Source organism: Lontra canadensis, unplaced genomic scaffold (assembly GCF_010015895.1).
Source record: "Lontra canadensis isolate GAN:19392208 unplaced genomic scaffold, GSC_riverotter_1.0 scaffold40, whole genome shotgun sequence".
Taxonomy (NCBI): domain Eukaryota; kingdom Metazoa; phylum Chordata; class Mammalia; order Carnivora; family Mustelidae; genus Lontra; species Lontra canadensis.
Genome location: NW_022631034.1, coordinates 4,055,897 through 4,081,104, shown reverse-complemented (window position 1 = coordinate 4,081,104; position 25,208 = coordinate 4,055,897). Strand labels below are relative to the sequence as shown.

Here is a 25,208-nt window from a genome sequence, read left to right as displayed (position 1 = left end):
TTATCCATTAGTTAACAAAGAACGTATTGCTAACAGTACTGATATTATCAATAAAACATGAGTGATAATCATTGACTACCTATATCATATGATGATTTGTATTTGTTGCCTGTACTGTAAAACATAGCCACAAGGTACAAAACAAGAGAATAAGAACTGGGTAATTACTACCTTATTGAGTCGCTTTATTGTGCTCTTTGGCTTTTGATTTTTATCTGTAAAATGGAAGTAAAATAAGGTAGGAACCATTTTGGAAAGAGTAAATACTTTTGCTTACAACCTAACTTTTGCATGTGGTAATAAAATGATGATGATGATGACAATGATGATGATGATAACAATGAAAATTTTACTAAATATTTACTTCGTACTAGGCACACAACTGCTTTCCATGCATCTTAGTTTAATCCATAACCCCATTTGGGGTAGTGAGATGCCCACATGTGTCATAAATAAGTATTAGACAAAAAGGATTTTTGGTTTCTGATTTTTAAAATTCTGTTTCTATTATCTCAACCTGATAATCTCTTACCATCTCTCCCTTAAACAAAGGTTTTGCTGTATAAAATGGATTCATCGTCTCCTGGAAATCCCGGGAGGACTGTGTTTGCTTACCTGCCCCATCCATCTGTCTTCTACACCATTCATGTGCTGAATATAATTCAAAAATTAAGATCCCATTTTTAAAAAAAAGTTGCTTAAAGGAAGCACTTGGGAACAGAAAAAAGGGAATTCTAAACACACCTGTTACCCCATAAAGAATTATGTACTGCATCTTTAGCTGTTGTCTGCAAGGACCCCACTTTAACCCGCGTGTTAGAGGATCCTGAGGAAGCCTGGGAAGGCGAGTAGTCTGAGTAAGTGCCTGAGGAAACACTGTTATTCAGACAGTGAGTTTTGTCAACTTCAGACTCATCAGTTGATTCTGAAATGTAAAGGGGAAAATGTTATAATGCTATGAACATTGACAATAATGAACACAGAATAGCAAGTATGAGAAACAGATAGTATAACAATGTTAGGAATATATATTTGTAAAATATTTCTATAGACTATGATGAATCATAAGTTACGACTGGAGATTAATCATGCACATGCATTTGTGGCATATTTTCCACATCAGGTTCGCAATGTTACCTTTTTTGTCCTTCCCTAGCAGAACAAGTTTGGGTGGGTACAGAGGGGTCTCAGCTAATGAAGGGTGAAGTTCCCCAATCCTCATTTCATTAGCTGGATGAACAAAAGAATCCTGAGAGATATAATAATATAGGACAAGGAAAGTAAACATTTAAACATTGGTTAACCAAGATGGCAATATCTTTATTTGGCTCAGATTTAAAGATGGGGCTCTAGACTATAGGTCACTGTGGAGCACTAGGAGAAGTGAATCACATGTTTCTCTGAGGTAAGTACTAAAATGTTTTGTTTTTCTAATTTAAATGAGTCCATTTGTTCCTCAGACATATTTTGAATGCCTTTTTATATGCCTGGCACTGTGCAAAGAACTGTAGAGTTTCCAAAGAAAGACAAAATGTCACCCCTGTCCCTCGGAGACTTACCATCTAGCTGGGGAGATGAGATACATCTTTATAACACAGGACCGAATTATGATAAGCTGTATGTGAGTATATGATACATACATGCATATATATGTTATACATATAAATTTAAGAATCTAAGGGGGGGAGCTCCATTAAGAGTTCTAAGAGGAAAGTCCATCACTGACAAACTAAATTTCTTTTCATCCTCAGCTGTCCTCATGCACAATTGGGTCCTTTAAATCCTGCTTTTATTGCCAGTCTCCTCTTAACTTCTGTTTCCCAAGTGATTTTATCCTCAATTTCTTTAGTTCTATGATGACTTCTTCCTAAGGTTTCTAGTTTTCTCATTATTAATCTAGCTTGCTAAATCTTCATTCTAAGTCCATTCATTGAGTGTAATGAGCAACACAGGTACAAGAATATAACTTTATAAAGACAAATGAACATGTTAAAAAAGTCCATGAATTTTAAACTTCTATAATTAAAATTATTATTTCCAGTTAACCAGATAGTGAGAGAGCACTGGGGGAGGTAAAATACCAAATTCTCACTTTCTTATGCATATAAAAATGTCTTGTCTATGCCCATGGGTAGGTAGTGATATAAATTTATGCATGGCAATTATCTTTATGTCTTTTTTTTCTTAACCTTAGGTTAATTCGAATTAAAAAAACTAACTTTCAGTATTTTCTAGTTTTCTTATTAATTAGTACTTGTTAGTTTAAAACATTAATGCAACATATTTTGAAATATTTTATTAAATCAATGAAAGAATATACTTGAGCACAAAAATATAGTAATGAAATGTGTCCTAATTTCTAACTAATTAATTACAAACAGAAAATCTTATTATATATTTTAATGTCCCACATAGTGAGTGACAGGCTCACATCTTTGGATATTACAAATAGCCATTTCTTTAATTCCTGGCTTAAGTTCATTTTTTTTGGTTTGGTTTTGGTTAGGTTTGTATAAGAATATTTGCCTGTGCAAAGCCTGGTTATATATATCTGATACTTGTTAATTATTTTAAAAAAATATTTCTAGTCGAACCTTTCATTTCCTACAAGTGAATTTTGAGACTCAGCAAGGTCCATGCTTATAGAGATAATTAGACCAGATCCAGCATAGAGGCAGAATTCTCAGGTTCCTGTCCAATAACCTTCCCTTATATTGAGCTGTCTTCTAGTGGGCTCAACTGTGAGCACATTACAGACATTTAAAATCCCATTCCAGATTTGAAGAGAGGTAGGAAAGACAGCGGGATTGATGGAAATTCTGGAGATGAAGAGGGAAATCTGTTTTCATGGATTTTGAAAAGTATTTCAAGATATTATGATAAAGTTTTAAGGTGACAGAAGAGAGGGTAAAAGCCTTTACACATCTTTGTAGAAATTTCTAAGTAGAAGCAGACACAAGTTTGAGAAAAGTCATAAAATATGTTAAGGTTTATAAAAAAATATTCAATTACAAGGTGGCATATTTCTATTCCATTCCTGTTTTATCATTTATTAATCAGGTTATCTTGGGCAAGTCAGTGTACCTCTTTGTACCTTATTCAATTAGTCCGTAAAATGAAGGTAATAGATGAAGGTAATAGATGGAATTAGTGCTATTTTCTGTCTAGTATTAACATTCTATGAATCTAAATGTAACTTATTTGTTGAAATAATACTTTAAAAAGGAAATATTTTTATGATACCTGATACTGAAGTACAAGAATTTTGTTTTAGTCAACAAAAGAACTAAAAGAGCTGTACAAGCATAGAAATGTAAATTAAAGATTTCATTACTTTGTTTTCCTCATGATTTATACATTCAGTATGCAAGTTAACTTGCATGTATGGATCGAATTTTCAAATTTGTTTCCCAAGACTGTGGCTGGAGCTTGTCATGGTAGCTGTGGTATGACTCGGATCCAAGTCTCTTGTTCTGCTCAAAAATTTCTACTTTGAATCAAAAAGAGCTCTAGTGACTAGGAAGAGACTATGATATCAGCTAATCATGAGTTTGCACCTTTTCTCCAGAGTTCTGTGGCCCTCCACGTAGGAGGAGTAACACTACTGAAGCAAGAACAGTGGATTCCCACTTACCCAGTTAGACACTTATCTTCATGAACAAAATGATAATAATGATGATGATGATGTTGAAGATGATGATGCCGTTAGTTATGGAGAATCTATAACATATCTGCTACTGCACTACTATGCTCAACTCTTAATCTGTATCATCTCTGTTAATTACTTAATTGCTAACCTAGTTCTTTACTTTTATTTATCATTTTTAAGTTATTCATTATCATCATCTTTGTTTTACAGTTAAGGAATTGAAGGCTCAGAGAGGTAAAGTCATAATTCCAAGTCCCAAACTCAGTGAGCGGTAGAGCCAATATTTTAACTGAGATTTGTTCTACTGGAAGGCCTTCTGTGTGATACTATGTATGCTATATTGTCTACCCTAAGAAAAGCTCACCTCTCCTAATTGGACTTCACAGAACAGACAAGTTAACTGTCCAAAGAAGGAAATTAATTGTTGATTTCATCTCTATAAATTCTTTTATAGAGGCTGGAGGAATTAAGTTCATATTGGAAAAGTGGGTTGAAGCTTTTGGGGTTACTTCTATGGTGAAGGCAGTGGAAGTTATTGGTCATGAGTCAAATATAATGAGGGTCCCATTTTAAGCACATTGAACCATATTTGCTTCTGGTAAGAAGACAGAAGAGAGGGGGAAAGAAAAGGTATGATCTCTTTTTTCTTTAACCCATTGACCTTGTGTGGTTCAAACTAAATCTCAGCTGTCACTCCTGTAGGGAAAGGGAGCCTAAGGTAGAAGTGAGAGGGGGAACAAAACTTGTGACTGAGCTTTCAAGAGTCCGGGTCTGGTATTAATAAAAGCATTTAAGGACATTTACCCAATTTAAGGTAATTGACTACTCTCTATTACCAGGAAATAGATGTGTTTCCTCTATAGAAAGAAATTGGGCAGAGTCTCCTAACAAAGGAAAAAGTCCAGAACCTTTATGAACATGGTGGACACAGTAAATAGGTATCCGGTGAGAAATTTTCTGTAATGCAGAGTAATGGCTCATAAAAGGACTAAAGGCAGATGGGCAGGATTAGCACATCATCCTCTTGTGGAAGGGAAGGGAATTATAGCTTTCCTCTTTGCCAAGAACTGTGCTTGCAGCTATGTAAAAATACTTGTTTTCATCTCTACAAAACTCTAAATGTTATTGTCACCTGCATTTCTAAAGATACACAAAGCAAAGCTCAGACAGTTTTCAATGACTTGTCAAGGTCACAATATTGGTTAAAATGTAGATTCAGGATTTGAATTAATGTCTGCTAGACTTGAAAGCACTTCCTCTTGTTCCCAAACTGTGCTCCAAGGTACCTGTGATGCTGTTATTAATTCACAGGGGTACATGAGTTATTTTAAAAATTTGAGGGAAACAAAGCAATACTTGAAATCAGTCAGATACTGTATGAATTGGTGGCTCTCAGTTTCAGTATTAGATTGCACTTTCCTTTTGATGACAGTCTTTGTGAAGTTGGGTTTTTGTGTTGCTGTGATCAAAAATCAAGTGCTATTTGAAAATCAATGTGAAACAGAATTGTAGTACCTGATATGATTCAAGGTTTGAGAAGATAAGTGGTGTCCCACAGGTGCACAAATTTCATTAATCAGTTTTGTTATTTAAACATGAAATAAAACTATTATTTTCCCTTTAAATTTATGTGCACTATTTTTCAAATGACCACTGAACAGGGCATAAATATGTATGAAGTTGCTCAGACCTAATACTTAATGAATGTAACTGTTTGGTACTTTTTTGGTCCATGGTCCTTGCAACAAAATTACTCAGGCACTAAGTATTTGTATACCAAGATTTTTAGAACCCCTAGCCTTTACATATTTTAAGTTATAACTTTATTTACCATTCCATTCTCCTTCCCTCCTTCCTTCCTCTTTCCTTGCTTTCCTCACTCTCCTAATATTCTTCATCATGATATTTTGCCTTTACTCATAATATTGTATTAATATATTAATATGGTAAATTGTTGTTTTTAAAATACATGCTATTCAACATATAGGTGATAAAATATAACCAGGTATGGCAGCCAACACTCAATAATGATTAATTTGACAAAAACTTAAGAGAAATTGTTCTTCCCTCAATTAACTTCTAATTTGACAAAGAGACAGACACGTTATCAGTATTACAACACTAGACTCTATCAGTTGTTCATGTACTCAACAAATATTTATTGTGTCTGACTCTGTACTAGGCACTGTGCTAGACACCAGAAAGACAATGATAGACAAGACAGACCTGGTTCCTGCCCTCATGATACTCAGTCTGAAGTTAATAAACAACATAATCATAAATGTTTTCATTATCTTTAACACGAATTAACAGGATGATGTGATAGAGGAAATCAGAGGTTCTACTGACCATGGTGCTCAGGGAAGGCCTTCCTGTTGAGGTCATCTTTAAACTCAAATTTGGAAAGATGCAGAAGTGCTAGTCCTATAAAGACCTGGGTGCTAAAGACTGAATGCTTGTGTCCCCTCAAAATTCATAAGTTGAAACCTATATGATGATATTTAGAGGTGAGACATTTGGGAGGTGATTAGGTCATGAGGATAGAACCCTCACAAATGAAATTAGTGCCATTGTAAGAGACCCTAGAAAGCTTCCTATCTCCTTTCAAAACTGTGTGAGGTCACAGAGAGAAGATGACCATCTATAAACCAGGAAGTAGGTCTTTACTAGATGCTGAATCTGTTAGGACTTTGATCTTGGACTTCTTAGCCTCCAGAACTATGATAAATAAATGTTTTTCTTTATAAACCATGTAGTCTATGGTATTCTGTTATAGCAACCTGAATGGACTAAGACACTGGGAAAAAGCAAATGTAAGCTTCATAAAACTTATATAAAGGAATATGGAGGTAGAAGACAACCTTCATACCTCCCTGTCCTGCTTATTCATACGCCCCCTCCCCACTGTTTTCTTCATCTAGCATAACATATACTAAAACTCTTGGCATAGGGTTGGCAAATAGAAAGACATCAAGAAATGTTGATTTAATTTTCCTTTTCCTTTTCTCTGCTGCATTTATAATCTATTTACCTTGTTTATTCTTATCATTTTCTGCTTCTGGTTCTACTTACCTTATTCTTTTTTCCTTGGTTTTCCATATTTAATCATATGGATAAATGTATCATGAAATATGTGATATTTTCTTCCACATTCTTGACAGTATGAACTAAATAATTACTTTAAAATGTCATACAAGTGCAAAACATACAATAAAATGCTTAATATACACTGATCAGCTGGACACTTGGCTATCTACACTTATTTTATCTGGAAGTTGAAAATATGGAGTGTGGCCCCTTTATCTGGGTGAGCAACTCAAAAAGGGAGGATGATAAAAAAGCAACAGCTTGACTTTGTTCTAGGATGGGTAAAAGTTGGGGAAAGAAGATCTAGAATCTCAATTTTAGAAAAAGTATTGATATTACCAGTGAAATTTCTATTCAAGAGAAAAGGCCAGGAGAAGAAGAAAACTAAGAAAAGTTGGAGTAAATCACTGAAATAATTATAAAGCTTAAGACTGAGTTTCAATTAGATAGGACACAAGTGTTTTTAAGAAGGGAAAATTAGATTTGGGCCTTAAAAAGATCATTATTAGGAGCACCTGCGTGGCTTAGTCAGTTAAATGTTAACTGAACTGGACTGAATTAAAAATTTGTATTCTCTGGGGTGCCTGGGTAGCTCAATCAGTTAAGCATCTGCCTTTGGCTCAGGTCATGATCTCAGGGTCCAGAAATTGAGTCCCTCATTGGGCTCTCTGCTCAGCAGGGAGTCTGCTTGTCCCTGTCTCTTTGTTCTTCCCCCTGCTTGTGCTCTCTCTCACTCTTAAATAAATAATATCTTAAAAAAAAACCCAGTTTATTGGGGAGCCTGGGTGGCTCAGTGGGTTAAGGCCTCTGCCTTCAGTTCAGGTCATGATCCCAGGGTCCTGGGATCGAGGCATTGGGCTTTCTGCTCAGCAGGGAGCCTGCTTCCCCCTTCTCTCTCTGCCTGCCTCTCTGCCTACTTGTGATCTCTGTCAAATAAATAAATAAAATCTTAAAAAAAAAAAACAGTTTATTGACAAAGTAATGAGGGGGCTTGGGACAACGTGAGCCAAGAAGTTGACAGTTTTTATAATAATGCAGAACAGAATTGAGGGCCTGAGGAGGTTGAGGAGATACACTTAGATGAAAATACATAGATTTAGGTGACTGGAGAGGCAGTGAGTAGAGAGAAAGAAGGAAAAAGAAATCAAGATACCTTCCAATTTCTAGCTTGAGTAAGCTAACAGATAATGGTGTTAGCAGAGATCAAGACTGGGCATATAGGAGCAGAAGCAAATTTGGGGAAGAAACATTAAATTTAATTTTGAATTTTTCTAGTTTTAAATGCTTTTGGAATAATTTTAAGATTTATTTTCTCTAGTAGGGTTATCACTAAATTTATGGCCCAAACCATCTTTTCCTTGCCTCACCTATCCTAACCCTGTATTAAGCAATTTTAGAATCTTCTTATTTAGAGTAAAATCACTCAGTTTATGGGTTGGCATGACCTCACAATTATTTTAATGTTAAACTGTGATTGCATGAGGTTTAAATATGAAGTGTAGTTGTATTTAGTGTGTACTCCTAAATGTCGGCTTTGTGCCTTTTTATATAATTGCAGTGTCTTAGAGATAAAAGAAAAGTCTGTTTCTCTTCTATCGCCTGTGATATTTTAAAAGGAAAAAGTACAATAATACAATAATATTGATTTCATTCATGTCATTTGCTTATTTTGCAAAAACCCCCCTAAAAGAAGGGAAACGAGTATTTACCTAAGTTTTCCTCCCTGGATACTAAGCTGTAATCTTCTTTTCTGGGGCAGGCTGATCCCTCCACTGGCAGGTATTCACACCATGCTTACTTTTGCTCAATGTTTTTTCCCTTTGTCTGGAATGACTTCCTCTCTTTCGACTTTAAAAGAAGCACCCCATTTTCAATATGCACTGCAACCTTAAACTGTTTCACACAACTTTTTAAATGAGTGGCAGTGATCAGGTCTCTCTCCAATTTCTTAAAGTACTATTGTATTCTCCATCCCACAACTAATCAGGCGATCATAGTTCAGATACTGTGTTCTCTAATCACTGCATCTGTGGTAATTTTACCTGGCAAGGCTCTAAATTAGTTGGGGACTGTGTGCACATTTTATATTTCTTTTCTCTCTCTCACAGTGTTTAGCACAGTGCTAAATATACAGTTGGTGTTTAATCAGTGCAACAAATTGACGCTGTGAAATGCAGATTTGTAAAAGAGTTTCACGAACTTAGATTTTTGAGAAGTAGGTATAGTAACTTCTAGATGTACTCATACCAGGTATGTCTCTAATGAAAATAAAAAGGTGATAACCAAATTAGCTGAAGAGTGGATGAGAGAGTACAGAGGTGGCATAAATGTAGTTGAATTCTTTTCAGACCACACAAATGTGTAAGGATGAACCTCTAGTTTATCCTAAAATATAGGAATTAAGTTTCACAAGGCTAGATCTAGAAAAGCTAAATTTCAAACTTATCTCCTCTTTGTCGTGTTTAGTGTTTCTTATAAAGGTTTTAATCTAAACACAGAAACAAACAAAAAATGGCTCTGAATCTGATCGAGAATTTTACTGAGATTTGCAGAGTAAAAAAAAAAAAATCTTCATTTAGTCTTTTCTAATGACTCATACAATAAAATTTGGGGTAGCCAAAATAGTATAGTGAAAATGATATAACACACTTACTGGCCAGGCCTAGGTGAGTGAGCAAGTTATTCCTTCTGTGTGTATTGGAACTTTTGGAGCTGTATTAATAATTTCAGACCATGAGGGTGTCATTTACCTGTAATTGATTAAATGCAACCCTCATAGTTTGAAAAAGTAGAGATACTCATTTGTATTTCAGGGGAAAAAATGCACTTATCAGAGAAGATCTAATCAGTTAAAAAAACCATATAATTTAGTAATTCCAAAAAATCCAAACCACACTGGCAATTACCAATAACCTTGAAATACCTCCACTGTTATCTCCTTTGGGGCTACAGGCCACTTGTGTTCATATTTTTCTTTCACAGTTTGCTCCGTGTTAGCAGTTGGATTTGAATTCTCAACACGCACTCCATGGCTTGGCTTACCCACCAGATTTTGTACAGATTTTACCATATTCTTTAAATCCTCTGGGTAAGGAGTTGGATATCGTTTTAGGTTTATTTCAACCTAGAAGTTTATAAAAAGAAATTTGACATAAAAATACCTTCGGCAAACATGTTCATAAAACTACTCCATTTTATGTGCAGTAGTAAAACCAAATGCAATATAGTGAGTGTTGAGCTGGCTGAGAAAATGTAGAGTAGAGCACATAGTGTTCTTTGCACATTTTGCCTTCATGGGGCTTCCCACCCTGCCACCTTCTAGATTAAAAACAATTTTTGGGTTATATTCTATCGTTAGACCTACCCTGCAGATGGTTGCAATAGCAGTAGGTCAAATACATAAGCAACTGGTAATCCAAAGATTTTCAGCGTTCTATTAGGTGTTTTTACACTTTAGAAGCTATTCCTTTCCTATCTTAATTATTTATTAGTAGTTATTTTCATGTTAAAGCTGTCTTTGGAATATCAACATAGATGATAAGAGGAGACCCCAAAAGATTTACAAGAAGAGTTTATCATGGATTAAAAAAAGGGGAGTTGACAGTATCTGCTACCAAATATTCATTAGCTCTATGTTAATTAGCATCTTATATCAAAAGGTCAGGCAGCTACGTCTTGTGAATACCTAAAAAGAATAGGCTTCAGGGTGACTTTTACATTTAGCTTTTACCCTAATAAAGTGACATGCTTTGTGGATAATGTCTTAAAATAAGAGGCAAGTTAAAAATTGAGATTTTCTATGATATTCTAGATAAACATGTAAATTTTGGTTTATATTACCCAGTTATTTATTTCCATTCTTGAATTCATTTTTGTTGTGTCAAGCTGACTTTAGGGAACATATATGTTAATGATTATTCTTCACATTTAATTCAGAGAGAGAAAATATGAGACATTTCCATATAGAAAATCCCATTATCAGAATATTTAAAATTTCCTTAAATTGGAATAAATACAAATTATCCATGATGAGTAAAAAGGAGTGGGAAGGAAAACAAGGAGCAGATTTATTTGTCCCGGCTTATTCCAACTGTCATGTCTTTTTGCATCTGAGTAGAACCAACTTTACAAAATGGAATGGTTTATGTGATTGTGGTGACTATGTTTCTGTGGAAAGTGTGTGTGGGGGTAGGTTGGGAGGAAGGGAGAAGAAAGCAAATCTGAAGAAGGAAGGAGTGGGAATGAGAGGAAAGGAGAAAGTGCGGGGAGGGGGGGCACACACATACCACCCACCCACACCCATGTAATTCATGGGATGTAAGAAACTATGGTGGTGGAATAGATCTGAGGATTATAAATATGAATTCAAACACTTTTGCTCATCTGCAGTTTTAACAAATCCACCAACTTTGTTACATTTATTCTTCCTTGTGGCTCATTTTCCATATCAAATACTGGGATTGGACTCCACTTGATGACTTCTAACATTCCTTTCAGTATTAAACCTACAAAATTCTTTTTCCAATAGCTTTTTGGAAAGTTGAGGAAAACCCAGATAATTTTACTAGTATAAGTACTGTTGTAGTCTTTTACACTCCCAAACAAGAATGAAATTAATAATATATAGAAATAAAGCTACCGTTTAAAAATATAACCCAAGAAAAAGAGTTCGCAGAAAAAAAGTGCAAGTTGTTAAAATGTAATATAAATATAGCTCAGGGTACTTAATTTATAATGCATTCTTAAATAAACATAAAAAGAATGATATCCATGCTAGACAAAGTCCATTGGGATGCATGCATTCTTGGATCTGCTGTTTAAGTTGGTATTAGAAATGTTAATCACAGATTAAGTCTAATTTTAAATTATATTGTTGAACTCATTTAAAAGTACTTGATAGCAAAGGCCTAAAAGTCAAAAAACTACACTTAAAAAAATATAGATTGTGGAGTGGTATGGCTATAATGCCAATTAAGAACATCTTTTAATTTTTAATGACCAATGGTATATGAATGAAAAATAATTTTCATGTAAGACAATAGATTAAAATTTTATGTACCTTAAAAAATCCTCGTTGCTAAAATTACACTTCTAAATTGAATAATGTAATTTATTTTTTGTAGCTGCTATGTCTCATCTGACACAGTGAGATGACTATTTACTAATGGTCACAGTGCCAATATTTTCTTGGTTATTTTATAAGCAAGTTAATATAATATTTTAGTCACATCATCAGAATATGTTTGGGTACTTTATCTCTGAAAAATATTTAAATTTAGAGACAGAAGCAGATTTGTCAGGCTAATGAAGCTTAAGCTTTAGAGCCTATCACCTGCGTATGCTCTTTCCATAGTCTTGTGAGGGGCCCTACTTTTTTATTTACATGATTATTTCATATTCTTTTCCTTAAAGAAGCCCTTCTCTGAACTGTGGGGGTTTCAGGTCTTATAAAACTTGGATTTGTTCCACCTAGACAACAAGCTCCTTGCTTCCCATTTACTAGTCTACCAACAGAACTTGCTGGACGTGGAGTCAGGAGACCTAAATCTAAGCCACAGATTTACCCCCTCAAGCTGTCAGCCACTAATTTTTCTGTCCAGTTTCTGTTTGTGTAAAATGGGAATGATATCTTTAGTTAATCTAGAACTAAAATGAGATAATAACTATGAAAATCTTTTGGAAATGTATAAATTCTATACCGAGATTAGATACTATTTTCTAAAGTCAGATTCTACTTAGGTATTTTTAAAATCTGAATTTTCTTGGCAGTTTAAATTTTACTATATATAACATATATATGTATATATAAACATATATACATATATATATATATATATATATATATATACACACACACACACACACACACATAAAACTCCATACTACCTGTAACAGTTTGGACTTTTTCCAGATTGCATATAGCAACAACTATCATTTATTCAGTATCTGCCATCTGCCAGGCACATGCAAAATGTTTTATAAAGATATTTAAATTATTAATAGTTATTTATATAATAAATAATTCTTATTTTATTGTTTATTGTTTACCATAGATTTGAATATAAATAAACTATAAATAATTATAATTATTAACATTCATTACATATTTATAATTAATTATAATTAAATATAGTTTAAATTTTATAACCCATTGTAGCATCTGTTCCTTTTCTCCTGGGAAAATATGGGCTCAGGCACTGAATAGGGCTCAGGCACTGTAAGTTCCTTGCCCAAAGTCATACAACTCAGATCTTTGACTCCAAAGCTATGTCGTTTTACTCGGCTCAAGGCTATTCTCTGATATAAGTAAAGCATATATTTGTACAATCTTGTAGAAAAGAGTGTGTGTAAGTCTAAAATATAATTTTTATTGAGTTAAATAAGATAATTTCAAATTTTTAAGCAGTTATTTTATAATTTCTTCTTAAAAGAAACTATAATATTTTATAATTGTTATGTTTATAAGCTCTGTAAAAGCATATTTTATACCCTTTTACAGATTGTTTTGCCTATGCCTTCCTACTTTTTAACTCTTATGCAATGCTTCAGAAATACAAAAACTTGATCATAATACAATATTATTAATACTTCAGTCATGCCCAAATAAAAATAATTTCTTTATATTTCTAAATACATAGGCTAGAAATATTCCCTCATTCTAATATGGGATGGAGAAATAATGTAAATTCATTTATGGTATAAATAGGTGGGAAAAAACTGTCAATTGTTCTCATGAAAATGTTGCATATATCACTCACCATAAAGTATTTGTTCATTTTACATATACATTTTATTAAAATGCAAGATTTTCACTGCAATGTTACTTCATTTTAATTTTAGAAAAATAGAAATGTTTCGCAACATTCTATATCTCAGATTAAAAAAAAAAAAGTGCAGTAAATGCAAATAGCAGCTGCAAGATGTTGGAGACTCTCCCAAAGATTAGCAATAGAAGAAAGAATTTGTGTTCATAGCTAGGGCATTTAGAGATGGTATCTTGAATTCTCAAAGAACTGTGGTTTTCTTATATAATGATGAAATTCTTATTTGGTTTGATTATAAATTCCAGTAAGAGAAGTAATAGTTAATGCTTTGATTACTGATCATTAGGGATCTTATTCTGGGAATTAATCAGAACATTTTACATAGAAAGGAAGCCTATAGGAGTTTTAGTTAGGATTCTCAGCTGGCCTTATATTGCAGAAATAATATAAGACACAGAGTAAGAATCTAGTCCATTGCATGTGGATGGTAAAGCTTACCAAAAATGTAGTGTCCTTTCACATCCCATGAAGACATTTTTTTTTTTTTCATTGAACTTTTAAATACCCAACCAACTGAGATAAGGAAGCCCTATTTGCCACAACTCCCAAACCAATCTTCTCTTACAGGAATTGTCATCATCTGTGCCTTCAAATTAGAGGGAAATTGATGCTTTTCAACAGATGTCCATCTTTGTGCTCAAAGTCCACTCTAAGCAAATCTCAATTCAAATCTCATGCTATTTTAAGAATCAGGTTTTAGTTACTTAATCTCCCTCTGAATTGATAATACAAAAATGTGTGTATGTGTGGGGGCAATTTAGATTTTATCAATAGTGTCATCAACATTCTGCCCAACTATTGGTATTCCCACACTTTAAAGAAAAAAAATCTTTAAAAATAACAACATAAATAAAAATGAAGCACCCAAATAAAAAATCATGCCATATCCCACCATTAGGCACCTCATTATTGATGTTCCCTCCCCTCTGACTTGGTCTTCCCACCCCATTGCCAATGTCAATGAACAAAAACTTAAATTGAGGTCAAACATTGGCAATTGGATGGTTCCTATAGGATCAACATTTCTTACCCCAAATCATGCAGAACATACCCCATAAAACCACTGTTCCAAGGTTGCCTCTACATGGGGGATTCTCCTACCCCAAACACCTAGGCCTACCTGTCTGCCACTTAGAGAGGGAAGAGTGGTGGATTGTGCTGCAACTGGCAATGGAGTACACATGCTCCTTTCCTGCTGGAGGCCACTTATACAACCCCATGCCAGCTGTGGGTCATTCTGGGGGACGGGCATATCTTGGATCTGCTGATCACACCTGGCCCATGGTGTGCAGCAATCGCCAGACAGTCTGGCAGGTTGGAGAGTAATCCCACGCTGGCCCCTTTCCCAGGGGGCTTGGCAGGGGTGATCCTGTGGGAGAAGGAATCTCCATTTTCTGGGAGAAAGAGGAGCACTGTAGCAATACTTTCACTTTATCATTTTTCTACTCTTGATTTTTTTTTTTTTCACTCTGGGTAATGCATTTAAAACAACCATCAAAAAATTAGTTCGAACTCTCTGTAATAAAACAGTACCAATATCATATGAAGCTAATGGGTGACAATTTTTTACACAATGCAGCATTCACACTACACTATACGCTTTATAAGTAGGGCATTATACTCTAGTCCGTTTGGAAGCTGATGGCATAGGTCAGTGGTTCCTTTCTTAATTTTATATAAATGAAAGGTAAAATGGTACTAAATTTAATGTATATGTAATGAACCAGAAAAGTGTGATTGATTTGGTGTAAGATTTCTGTATATTCCATTCATCATGCTTCCATGATGATTTATTTAGAAGTTTGTTTGTGTTCTAATTTGTCCAATAGCCAAAGGCATTGGAAATATTCAAATTAGTCAAAACCAAGTGTTTGAGGTTTTCGAAACAAATATTGTTTCACCAAAATATAAATAAATCAAATATAAATAAGCACAAAGAAAATTCAATCTAAAGTATAATGAGCCTACTCTGATTATAAACAAACCTGACCACATAACACACAAACAGGGCTTCTAAATAAACTGTTTGCATTTTATGTTTTCATTGACACATATACCAGAGTATATAAGTATATAAGAGTACTATTTTCTTGTTAGAGCCTTTGAATATGGATTTTTAGGAATAAGCATGTAGTTTTTGACATTCAGTGAGGTAAAAGAATGAATCAGAGGTCCAGTATAGAATGCATCATCCATTGGTTCTAGATTTAACGTATGAAATCTTAAAAGTGGAACTGAAATGTTGTAAGGTCTTTGTTTATTTTCAGTTTGGCAATGCTATTTCTAGAAATTCACAAATTAATAAAAAAAAATGTTTCTTTGGTTATTAGATAGCATTAACCAAGCATCCAGAAACATTTTTTTAAACCCAAATCATTAACAAAACTATCATTTTGATTTGGGAATCCATTTTGGATTTTCCACAATGATGTAGAGGTAAGCCTTGTCAATTACCTTACTGTTTAAATCTAGTAAGGTTCCAAGGTGTGTTGGTTTAAGAAAAAAGTTTAGAAAACGTGGGAATGAGGGGACAGAAAAAACACATTACACAATCTAGGTCTGTTAATAGGATGCACATACATTTACTTAGGCAATTAGTCACTCAGAATGAGAGCTGTTAGTATTCATGATAGAAAAGGTACACAAATATTGCTATAAAAGATTAGAGATTCAAGATGTTGCCATGATGACAATATGATGATCTGATGATAAAATCTCTTTAAATATCAAGTTTAAATAATGAAAAAATATGGATTTTAAAGTTCCACTTTGTTACTTGACTTAGATTACTTCCAATAAAGGATTTTTAAAAAGATGTTTGAGGTGAAAATTGAATATCACTTGCTATTAGGCACTTGTCTCCTTTAAAACTTGTTTTCTCATTAAGAAAACTCATAAATTCTTCTCAGATACCCCAGAGACCTAAAATCTTTTGGATATTTAAAGGCAATATAACATATTAATCCACTGGCTCTTCCATAAATGTATATTTTGGTCTCATATGGTCTGCCTGGTGCCTTGCTTAGTGATTAAAAGAAAACAATTTCAGTGTTTCAAAAATGTAATAAGGTTCGTAGGTAAAGCCTATCACCCAGATTCATTTGTTTTGGTTTTCTCTCACCTTGAATCTCTTTCATGTTGTCACTCTGTAAGATGGGGTGGTATATCAAATTTGCTCAGTCAGAATTGGGACATTCTGAAGGACACAATGCTTTTCAAATTACCATCATGCTCTAATGAAGGAGACACAAATATGTATCTGACCTTTAAGCAGAGGTCACTCAATTTGTCCCAAAGTCTATTTTAATAATAACAATGGACAAACAAAAATAATGAGAGGAAAGAAGAAACAAAATGAAAAGTTTCACCTTAACTTTCCCAGCATTTTCGTCATCTTCCTTTTTTTCTTCAAATTCAAAGGCAACAGTCATGCGTTGTTGTCTCTGCTCTTCCCACAGTGTAGGGTTAAAGCTGTCACTGTCTGACTGGAAATCTATAGTTAGATTCCAAAGTATTATTGCTTTTTTTTACATGAAGTGTTATTAATAGAGCTTAGTACACTATGCAAAAAATGGCAATAGGTACTACAAACAAGTACAAAAATTTTAAAAAAGGGGAAAATAAAGAGAAAGAAAGAAGGAAATAAAGGAAAAAAGAAGGAAAGAAAGAGAAGAGAGGGAATAAAATTCCCTTGATATTTGTTACATGTTTTCTTAAATCTTAATTCAAATTCAGTTTTCCTAAGTACATATAAATTATATACTGGGATTGGGAAGTTTTCTAGTGTGGAGAATGGGTTCTCCAAAGGATAATAATAATAATAATAAAAAGAGAGTTGGAATATACATTTTAAAAAACATTATTTTTTAATCTTCACACTAGCACACCAGTGGTAGTACTAATATATCCTCAGTTTGTTAACGAGAAAACTCTAAGTTTAAGAGATTTGCTCAAAGTTGTACAGCTTCTCTGGGTCAGTGCAGGATTCTGTTCCATGTCTGTGTGATTACAGAGCCTTTACCCATATTTGAAGCCACTAACCTCTATCAGGATTTTATAAAAGATACTACATAACATTGGCTTTTCAGTAAAATGTGTGTGATTGCAAGCTTTTCTTTTTGGTGTGTTGTGGGGATAATGGAGGGGAGCTTGTTTGTAGGGTAACATTAAAATTACAGTCTCAAAACGAGTCTAAATATGTCTCAACAAGGAAAATAAGTGGCTTATAAATCTTTAATTTATATCAAAATATAGGCTGATAGTAATATCTTCCTTACCAACATTAATTGTGAAGATCACATGAAAATGCAATACAAGTACTTCGTTTAGCCTAAATTCTTTCCCAAAAGATGAACTTTATCATGTATTTCCTTTTTTTGTTGCAAGAGATTCTGAAAATTCATTTATTATACTTCTGTCTGAAAAGCCAAAGGGTAACTTACTTAAAGTTCAAGAAATTTTTCTATTACCACTCTTCTTTTCTCAGAGGAAAACAGAACAGAACATAAATCAGGCTAATTCCTTAACATCATGCCTTGCCTGACTAGATCTACCTCACTCCCTGCAAAAAATGAGGAATTTAATCTACGAGACTGTATCTCAGAAATTACCAGGAAATCTGAGACTCTTTCCACTTTTCCCTACATTAAAAAAAAACAAAAACAAACTTTCGTAATCTAAGGATACTAATATGAAAATATAAGTAAAGTTACATGAATAAAAACAATCCTTACTTAAGGTTTTTCTTATAGCCTAAGTAGACATGGTGACTTCTCTTGTATAAATTTAAAAGCTCAGTTTTACTGAAGACTGAAAAAAATATGAAAACAATCTATCCCTTTCCTACTTTTGTAAGTCAAAATTTGAATAAAATATTCTAAAGTATCCCAAAATGATTCACTTATATTTACAAGTCAAAGACTAAAGATGTTTATCATAATTATCCCTGAAAATAGATCCATAAACAATGAATTCTGGACACTGAAAAGAAATAAATAAAATAAAATAAAATGAAAAAAAAAGTTGCTCTCATTCAAGTGGATTGGGTGGATTTAATCCATGGGTGTATTAAAGTGGGTCTACTCTTCTAAGAATTACCATTACTGTAAGACTGTAGAAAACATGTGTGGCTGCCTGTTCTGGCTTGGGCTAAGGAGCCTATTTGGAGTTGTAAATGGTAAAGGACAAACTTCCTTTAAAAATTTTGTGAAATTTGTCATCAGAAAGTATAGAAGATTAATTTAAAAAAAGGTTTAGATTTGCAATAAGTATTCCTATCAGAGCTACTGATATCACTTAGAGAAATTCAACTTGAAAGAGAAAGAATGGTCATTATTTTCAAGTCATCTTTTTATGGTTGACTGTTAACGTGAAATGATTTGGGGCCTGCGATCACTGGACAAAATGTTTAAATTGTGTTTGTGAAATTGGTGAACACAGAAAATAAAACGGTTTGTTGAACCTTCCTTAAGGTCTGACTCTTAGCTCATTTCAGTTAGCTGGATACTCTAATGACCTAGTCTTGCAACCCACCAAGGGAAGTTGTTCCTAGAAATCAACATTTTCATGTACGATATGAAGAGGGAGAGTTACATTTTTGGAATCTTATTTAAAATAATATAGTTGATGTTGATTTTGTATTGTGCAACTTTAGTGAATTCTTTATCATTTCTAGTAGTTTTTGGTGGAGTATTTCAAGTTTTCTATATAGGTATCGTGTCATCTACAAATAGTGAAAGTTTCACTTCTTCCTCCCCAATTATGGAAGATAAGATTCATGCTTAGGGTTAACCCCTGGATGATTTATATGTGCGATGTAATTATTTTTATAGCCTTGCCCATGGGCCAGGATTCCTGGCCAGAGATCAGAATAAAATTAATTCCTTTAATCCATAATTGTGAAAGCATAAAAAAATTTTTCCTGACAATTTACCTTCATCACCACGAGGTTGCTGGGGAAACATGTAGTTAGTCAATACTCTTTGCTTTGTTTCTGGATGGGCTTCAGTTTGTAAAGGGATAAGGGCTTTGGACTAGAAGCAAAGAACACATAAATTAGATTAAAAAAATAGCAAATATGAAGAATACTACTTTTATAGAAGATAATGGTCAATGGTCTGGCCTCAGTGAGCTGAATGAACAATTAAAAGAAAGGCAAGGAAAAAAGTAATGAAATAAGAAAGGATTTCATAAAATAAGACTATTGCTGAGGAATAATCTCAAATTTTAAGGTCTTCATATTGAGAGTTTCTTTTTCTCTGGTATACTCTTTTACAAAACCTATTCATCTTCACTGGTAATGTCACTTTTAATCTTAAAGAGACCCAGATATATTACATTGGTTCAACTAAGTAAGCTTTTGGTGTGGTTCTATATGCTCGTTCATTTTTACAAGCTGTTGCCCTAAAAAGATAAAAGGAAATTGCTATCAAATTGATCCTATTGCAAAATCATCTATGAGTTTAATTAGGTTAAAACATAAGCATTTTTTAAGAGAGATTTTTGTAACCAAAGACAGAGTCTGAGTAAAAATAAACACCTGTAGTTTTGTATCTGCTATATCAACAATATATTTTTTATGGATAGTAAGATTCCATTCTTTATTATTAATTTGATTTTAGAAATACTATTATTATACACTATACATATTAATATACTACATATATAAATATACTGGAAATGGGGATATCTAATGTTCAAAAAATCCACTTATTTCATGACATTTATCAATAAGAGTGAAGCACAAAGGGGATTTGGGATGCCAATTTGCCTCATGAAATGGAATCAGAAACACATTAAATCATTGTTCTAAATAAAAGTTAAATGATGCAGTCACTGTTCAGTTCATTCTCCCACAAGAATAATAAATCATGGGGCGCCTGGGTGGCTCAGTGGGTTAAAGCCTCTGCCTTCGGCTCAGGTCATGACCTCAGGGTCTTGGGATCGAGCCCCACATCCAGCTCTCGGCTCAGCAGGGAGCCTGCTTCCCCCTCTCTCTCTGCCTGCCTCTCTGCCTACTTGTGATCTCTATCTGTCAAATAAATAATTAAAATAAAAAAAAAAGAATAATAAATCATGATATTAGTGGATATTTTTTCACAATGCAGGACTCTAGCATTGACTGTTCTATTAGCATAGCTCACATTGAATCCAGAAATGATTTATTTATAATGATACATTAATGCCTTGAAAAATCTATAGTTCATTGATAAGATTTGAATTTGAATGACAATCTAATGTTTTTACTGAGCAGATGGAAGTGAGTGCTATAATAACTATAGGAACACAAACATTCTAGCACTTACATTTTGTAGAGATTTATTTTATTTTTTCACAAAAAAAGCCCAACACCTAGAAGTCTGAACAATTCATTTACCAATAATGCTGCTTTTATCCTCAGGAAATAATGATAAGAAACTAAATTCATGATGATTTGTTTTTATTGGGCCATCGATATCTGGGGATAGCTGTTTCAAAATTTAGGATTATAAGAAAAAAGTAAAAAAGACCAATAAACTATGTCAAAATTTTCTATTACCAGTTTTTTTTCTGGTGGCAAATCAGATGTCTTCAACTGTTACTTGTTATTTTCCTTATTAAAATCATTCATTAACACTCAATTATGGATTCAATTATAATCTACTTTCCTGAGTATAAAAATAATATGAAATCAATTTTACAGAAAGTACTCATAATATTTGCAAAAACTATCTGAAAACTTCTTGTATAAAGTTTTAGAATTAAGTTGATTATAATTAAAAGTATAAAAAAAAGGAACATGCAGGATAATAATTCCCTCTGTGGGGACTGCGTTAATGATTTCTTATTCTTTACCTTCAGAGATATAATTAAAGAATGTCCCCTCAGGACACATATGTACTATCAAAAATAACAATGTATGAAAATGATCATTTTGTGTAATAGATCTCTCAGAATGAAATAGATGCTAAATCAAAGTATTTAAAGAGGGTGGAGATTATAGTACTGAATTTTCTGTAGCAATGAAATACATACTTCAATTGCTATCATTACAAAAATCTCTCTTCTAGAAGATAATCTATATTTTGTAGTAATTGTCAAGGGTATCTATTGGGAATAAGTTAGTAAGTCAAAGTTTCAATTATAATTTATCTTAATAGATAAAATAACTCAGGTAATAAAATTTTTTACCTGATTGTCAGAAAGCCACAAAGCTGCAAGCTCTTTCAGTTTGGTAAATGAGAATGGTAAATTCTTTAATCTGCAAAAACAAGAAAATTCTAATAGCATTGGTGAAGGTGGATATAGTTTATTTTTATGAAGAATTATTTTTAAAATAATGTAACTTATTCATTTCATTCTTCTGAACAATCTTTAAAAAGTGAAAATTTCCTGCTTACAACCTTTTAAATGGTTCCTATCATATCTAGGATAAAATCCAAAATTGTTGACATGCCTTGTCAAACCTTGTAAGATCTGACCCCTCAGGTCTCTTCAGAAACTTCTGTGACTTTTCCTGACTTAGTCTTCCTAGTGCCACTGATGGGCATTCTATCAGTCCACTATGAAGATTAGCCAAACTTCTGTCTGTCTGGAATACTCTTTCTCCCCAAGTTCACTAAACTAAATCACACATATCCTTTAGCTCTCAGCTTAAATGTAATTTTCTCAAAGAGGCTTTTCCTGACTCTTCATTTAAATTACTTTCCCCAATGTAGTCTCAAAGCACCTCATATTTTCTTTAATGGAACATACCATAGTTTGTAATTATAAATTTATTTTTGTGATTATCTTTTTTACTAGCTGATAGCCCCACAAAATTGTTGCCTCCATGATGGGAAGGGGTCATGCCTGTCACACTACTAAAGGTATCTACAGCTCCCAATGTTATCTTGACTCCCGAAATTGTGTCTTTTTGTTCTCTCACCCTTTGTGTATTGTGTAGTAAATATTCCAAGAGGAAATCTTAAAAAATGCATTTTGAGGTACCTGAAGTTTGGCATAAGCTTTGGTATTCAATTGAAATGATCTAGTTTTGGCTTCAGCCTTTGGAGGACCAAATTGGCAAATGCCTACTTACACATACTATCTGATATCCCTGAAAGTGTGCATGATGAATGAATTGTGATTACACAGGTTACCATAATAGCTACTCAGCAAAGTGCTAATACAACCAAAGCATGCTGATGGACTTATTGTTAATTTCCGCATGTTCACTTTTGAATATAGATACACACTTTGGAGAGAACTTGGAATAAAAATTTTCTTAAATCTTTAATATGTTGGAACTCTTTCAGCCAACTGATGAGTACATATATTTTGATAACAGAAATGAAAAATGTTATAATAATTAATAGGATTAGGGAAGTAACTTGATATGTAAAAGCTGCTAAACATTTTAAAATAATTTAATAAATATGAAAAGATATTGATAGCCAATACGAATATCAACAGTGTGTATTAGCCAGAAAACTTTGGGAAGAACATAATAACCTCTCTGATCTCATAAATATTTATAAGAATATAAAGAGTAACTAAACTAACATATCATAATTTTTTATAGAATAATTTGTTATATTAGTATTTGTAGCATGAAAGCAAATTACAAAAAAACCATTTATAGTTTTTAGTTATTTAATTTCATTTAAGCCAGGAATTATGAAGTAAGGTCTTACAGGAAGAATTTTCCACATTGTATGGAGATGAATTATAGGCAGAATATAAATTCCACCACATCAAAATTACATGAGGGGGACCTCTACAGAATCATATGCAATAACATGTAAGATAAATCATCATCAATTCAGTTATAAACATAGAGCATAAAGAAAAGAAAGAAACTATTAGAGAAGGATGAGTTATACTCATTTCTCCTTGCACTTCCAGTAACCTGCATTGAAAATAAGCCTCTGTTTAATATCACAAATGTGCAATAAATCGACCATAGGAATAATCTTGCAGTTGACAGTGCTAAGGCATAATTGTCCTTAAACTATACAAACTTTTAAAATCTATTCTATTCTAAGTATGAAATTGTGATAGTCAAGACATTTGGATAGCATTTCATATTTAATATTTTATTTAGGCAGTTCTTTCTCTAAGAGTAGTGTTCAATTTTGGCCTCAGTTTCGGCTAAATATTGATTTTTAACTCAAGGCTAAGATTCATGGATTAATTCATTAACTTAAAATATTAATTTGGCTCTACACTATGTTCCAATCACTGTACTAGGAAAAAATTTAGCTAATATAACTGGCCTGACAAAATATTTTAAGTTCCTGATATTGTGGGATTCTCAATGTCTTACTCATATCTTTTACCCTAGCATCTAGCAACATGTCTGTCCCATGGTAGTTACTGAAATATCTTTTATTTCTTGAATAAATAACTTCATTAGTAGCCCTTCTATTTTCTTACACCATACCCCAAAATGAACTCAAAATGGATCAGAGACTTAAATGTGAGGCCTGAAACCATAAACCTCCTAGAAGAAAACAGACAGTAATTTCCTTGACGTCAGCCGTAGAAACATTGTTCTAAATAGTTTCCTCAGGCAAGGGAAACAAAAACAAAATTAAACTATTGGGACTACACCAAAACAAAAAACTTTTGCACAGTGAAGGAAACCATCAACAAAACAAAAAAGCAACCTGCTGAATGGAAGAAAATATTTGCAAATGATATACCTGATAAAGGGGTTAATATCCAAAATATATAAAGAATTTATACAACTCAACACCAAAAAACCAAATAGGCCAATTAAAAAATGGGCAGAGAACCTGAATAGTCATTTTTTTTTTTTTTTACAAAGAAGGCATACAAAATGCCAACAGACATATGAAAAGCTGCTCAATATCATTCATCATCAGGGCTGCGCATCAAAGCTACAATGAGATATTACCTTATACCTGTCAGAATGGCTAGAATCAAAAAGGCAAGAAATAACCAGTGTTGGTAAGGATGTGAAGAAAAAGCAACCCTGCTGTACTGTTGGTGGGAATGCAAACTGGTGCAGCTGCTGTGGAAAGTGGTATGGGGTTTCCTTAAAAAATTAAAAATAGGAGTGCCTGGGTGGCTCAGGTCAGAAGCCTCTGCCTTCAGCTCAGGTCATGATCCCAGGATCCTGGGATCGAGCCCCGGGCATCGGGCTCTCTGCTCAGAGGGGAGCCTGCTTCCTCCTCTCTCTGTCTGCCTCTCTGCCTACTTGTGATCTCTGTCTGTCAAATAAATAAATAAAATCTTTAAAAAAAATTAAAAATAGATATGCCATATGATCCAGTAATTCTACTAGTGGGTATCTACTCAAAGAAAATTAAAACTCTAATTAAAAAAGATATATGTACCTCTAGGTTTATTGTAGCTTTATTTACAATACCAAGATATGAAAACAACTCAAGGGTCTATCCATAGATTAATGGATAAATATGATTATAATAAAGAAAATGTGTACATATGCTGGAATATTACTCAGCTACAAAAAAAAAATGAGCTCTTGATGTTTGCCAGGTCCCACAAGGATGGACCTAGAGGGTATAATGTTAAGTGAAATAAGTTAGACAAATAAAGATAAATACCATATCATTCCACACATGTGTGGAATTTTAGAAACAAAGGAAGCAAAGGAAAAAAGAAACATTAAAAAAAAAGACCTTTACATACAGAGACCAACC

At 33.4% G+C, this 25,208-nt stretch overlaps 1 protein-coding gene across 5 annotated transcripts in view; it reads right to left on the bottom strand.

Moving 5' to 3' along the window:
- The window catches only part of LRRC7 (leucine rich repeat containing 7), a 547,026-nt gene that overhangs the window by 87,012 nt on the left and 434,806 nt on the right, over positions 1-25,208 (bottom strand). For 4 of the 5 annotated variants that reach the window (XM_032870080.1, XM_032870084.1, XM_032870082.1 and 1 more), the window contains exons 14-20: positions 21,730-21,799; positions 19,493-19,592; positions 16,929-17,053; positions 14,681-14,929; positions 9,660-9,860; positions 1,138-1,249; positions 745-925 (exon numbers count right to left, since the gene is read on the bottom strand). In XM_032870080.1, the coding sequence (XP_032725971.1) occupies positions 745-925; positions 1,138-1,249; positions 9,660-9,860; positions 14,681-14,929; positions 16,929-17,053; positions 19,493-19,592; positions 21,730-21,799 (1,038 nt within the window). The remainder of the gene's footprint in view (positions 1-744; positions 926-1,137; positions 1,250-9,659; positions 9,861-14,680; positions 14,930-16,928; positions 17,054-19,492; positions 19,593-21,729; positions 21,800-25,208) is intronic. The other variant, XM_032870083.1, reaches the window with a different exon arrangement.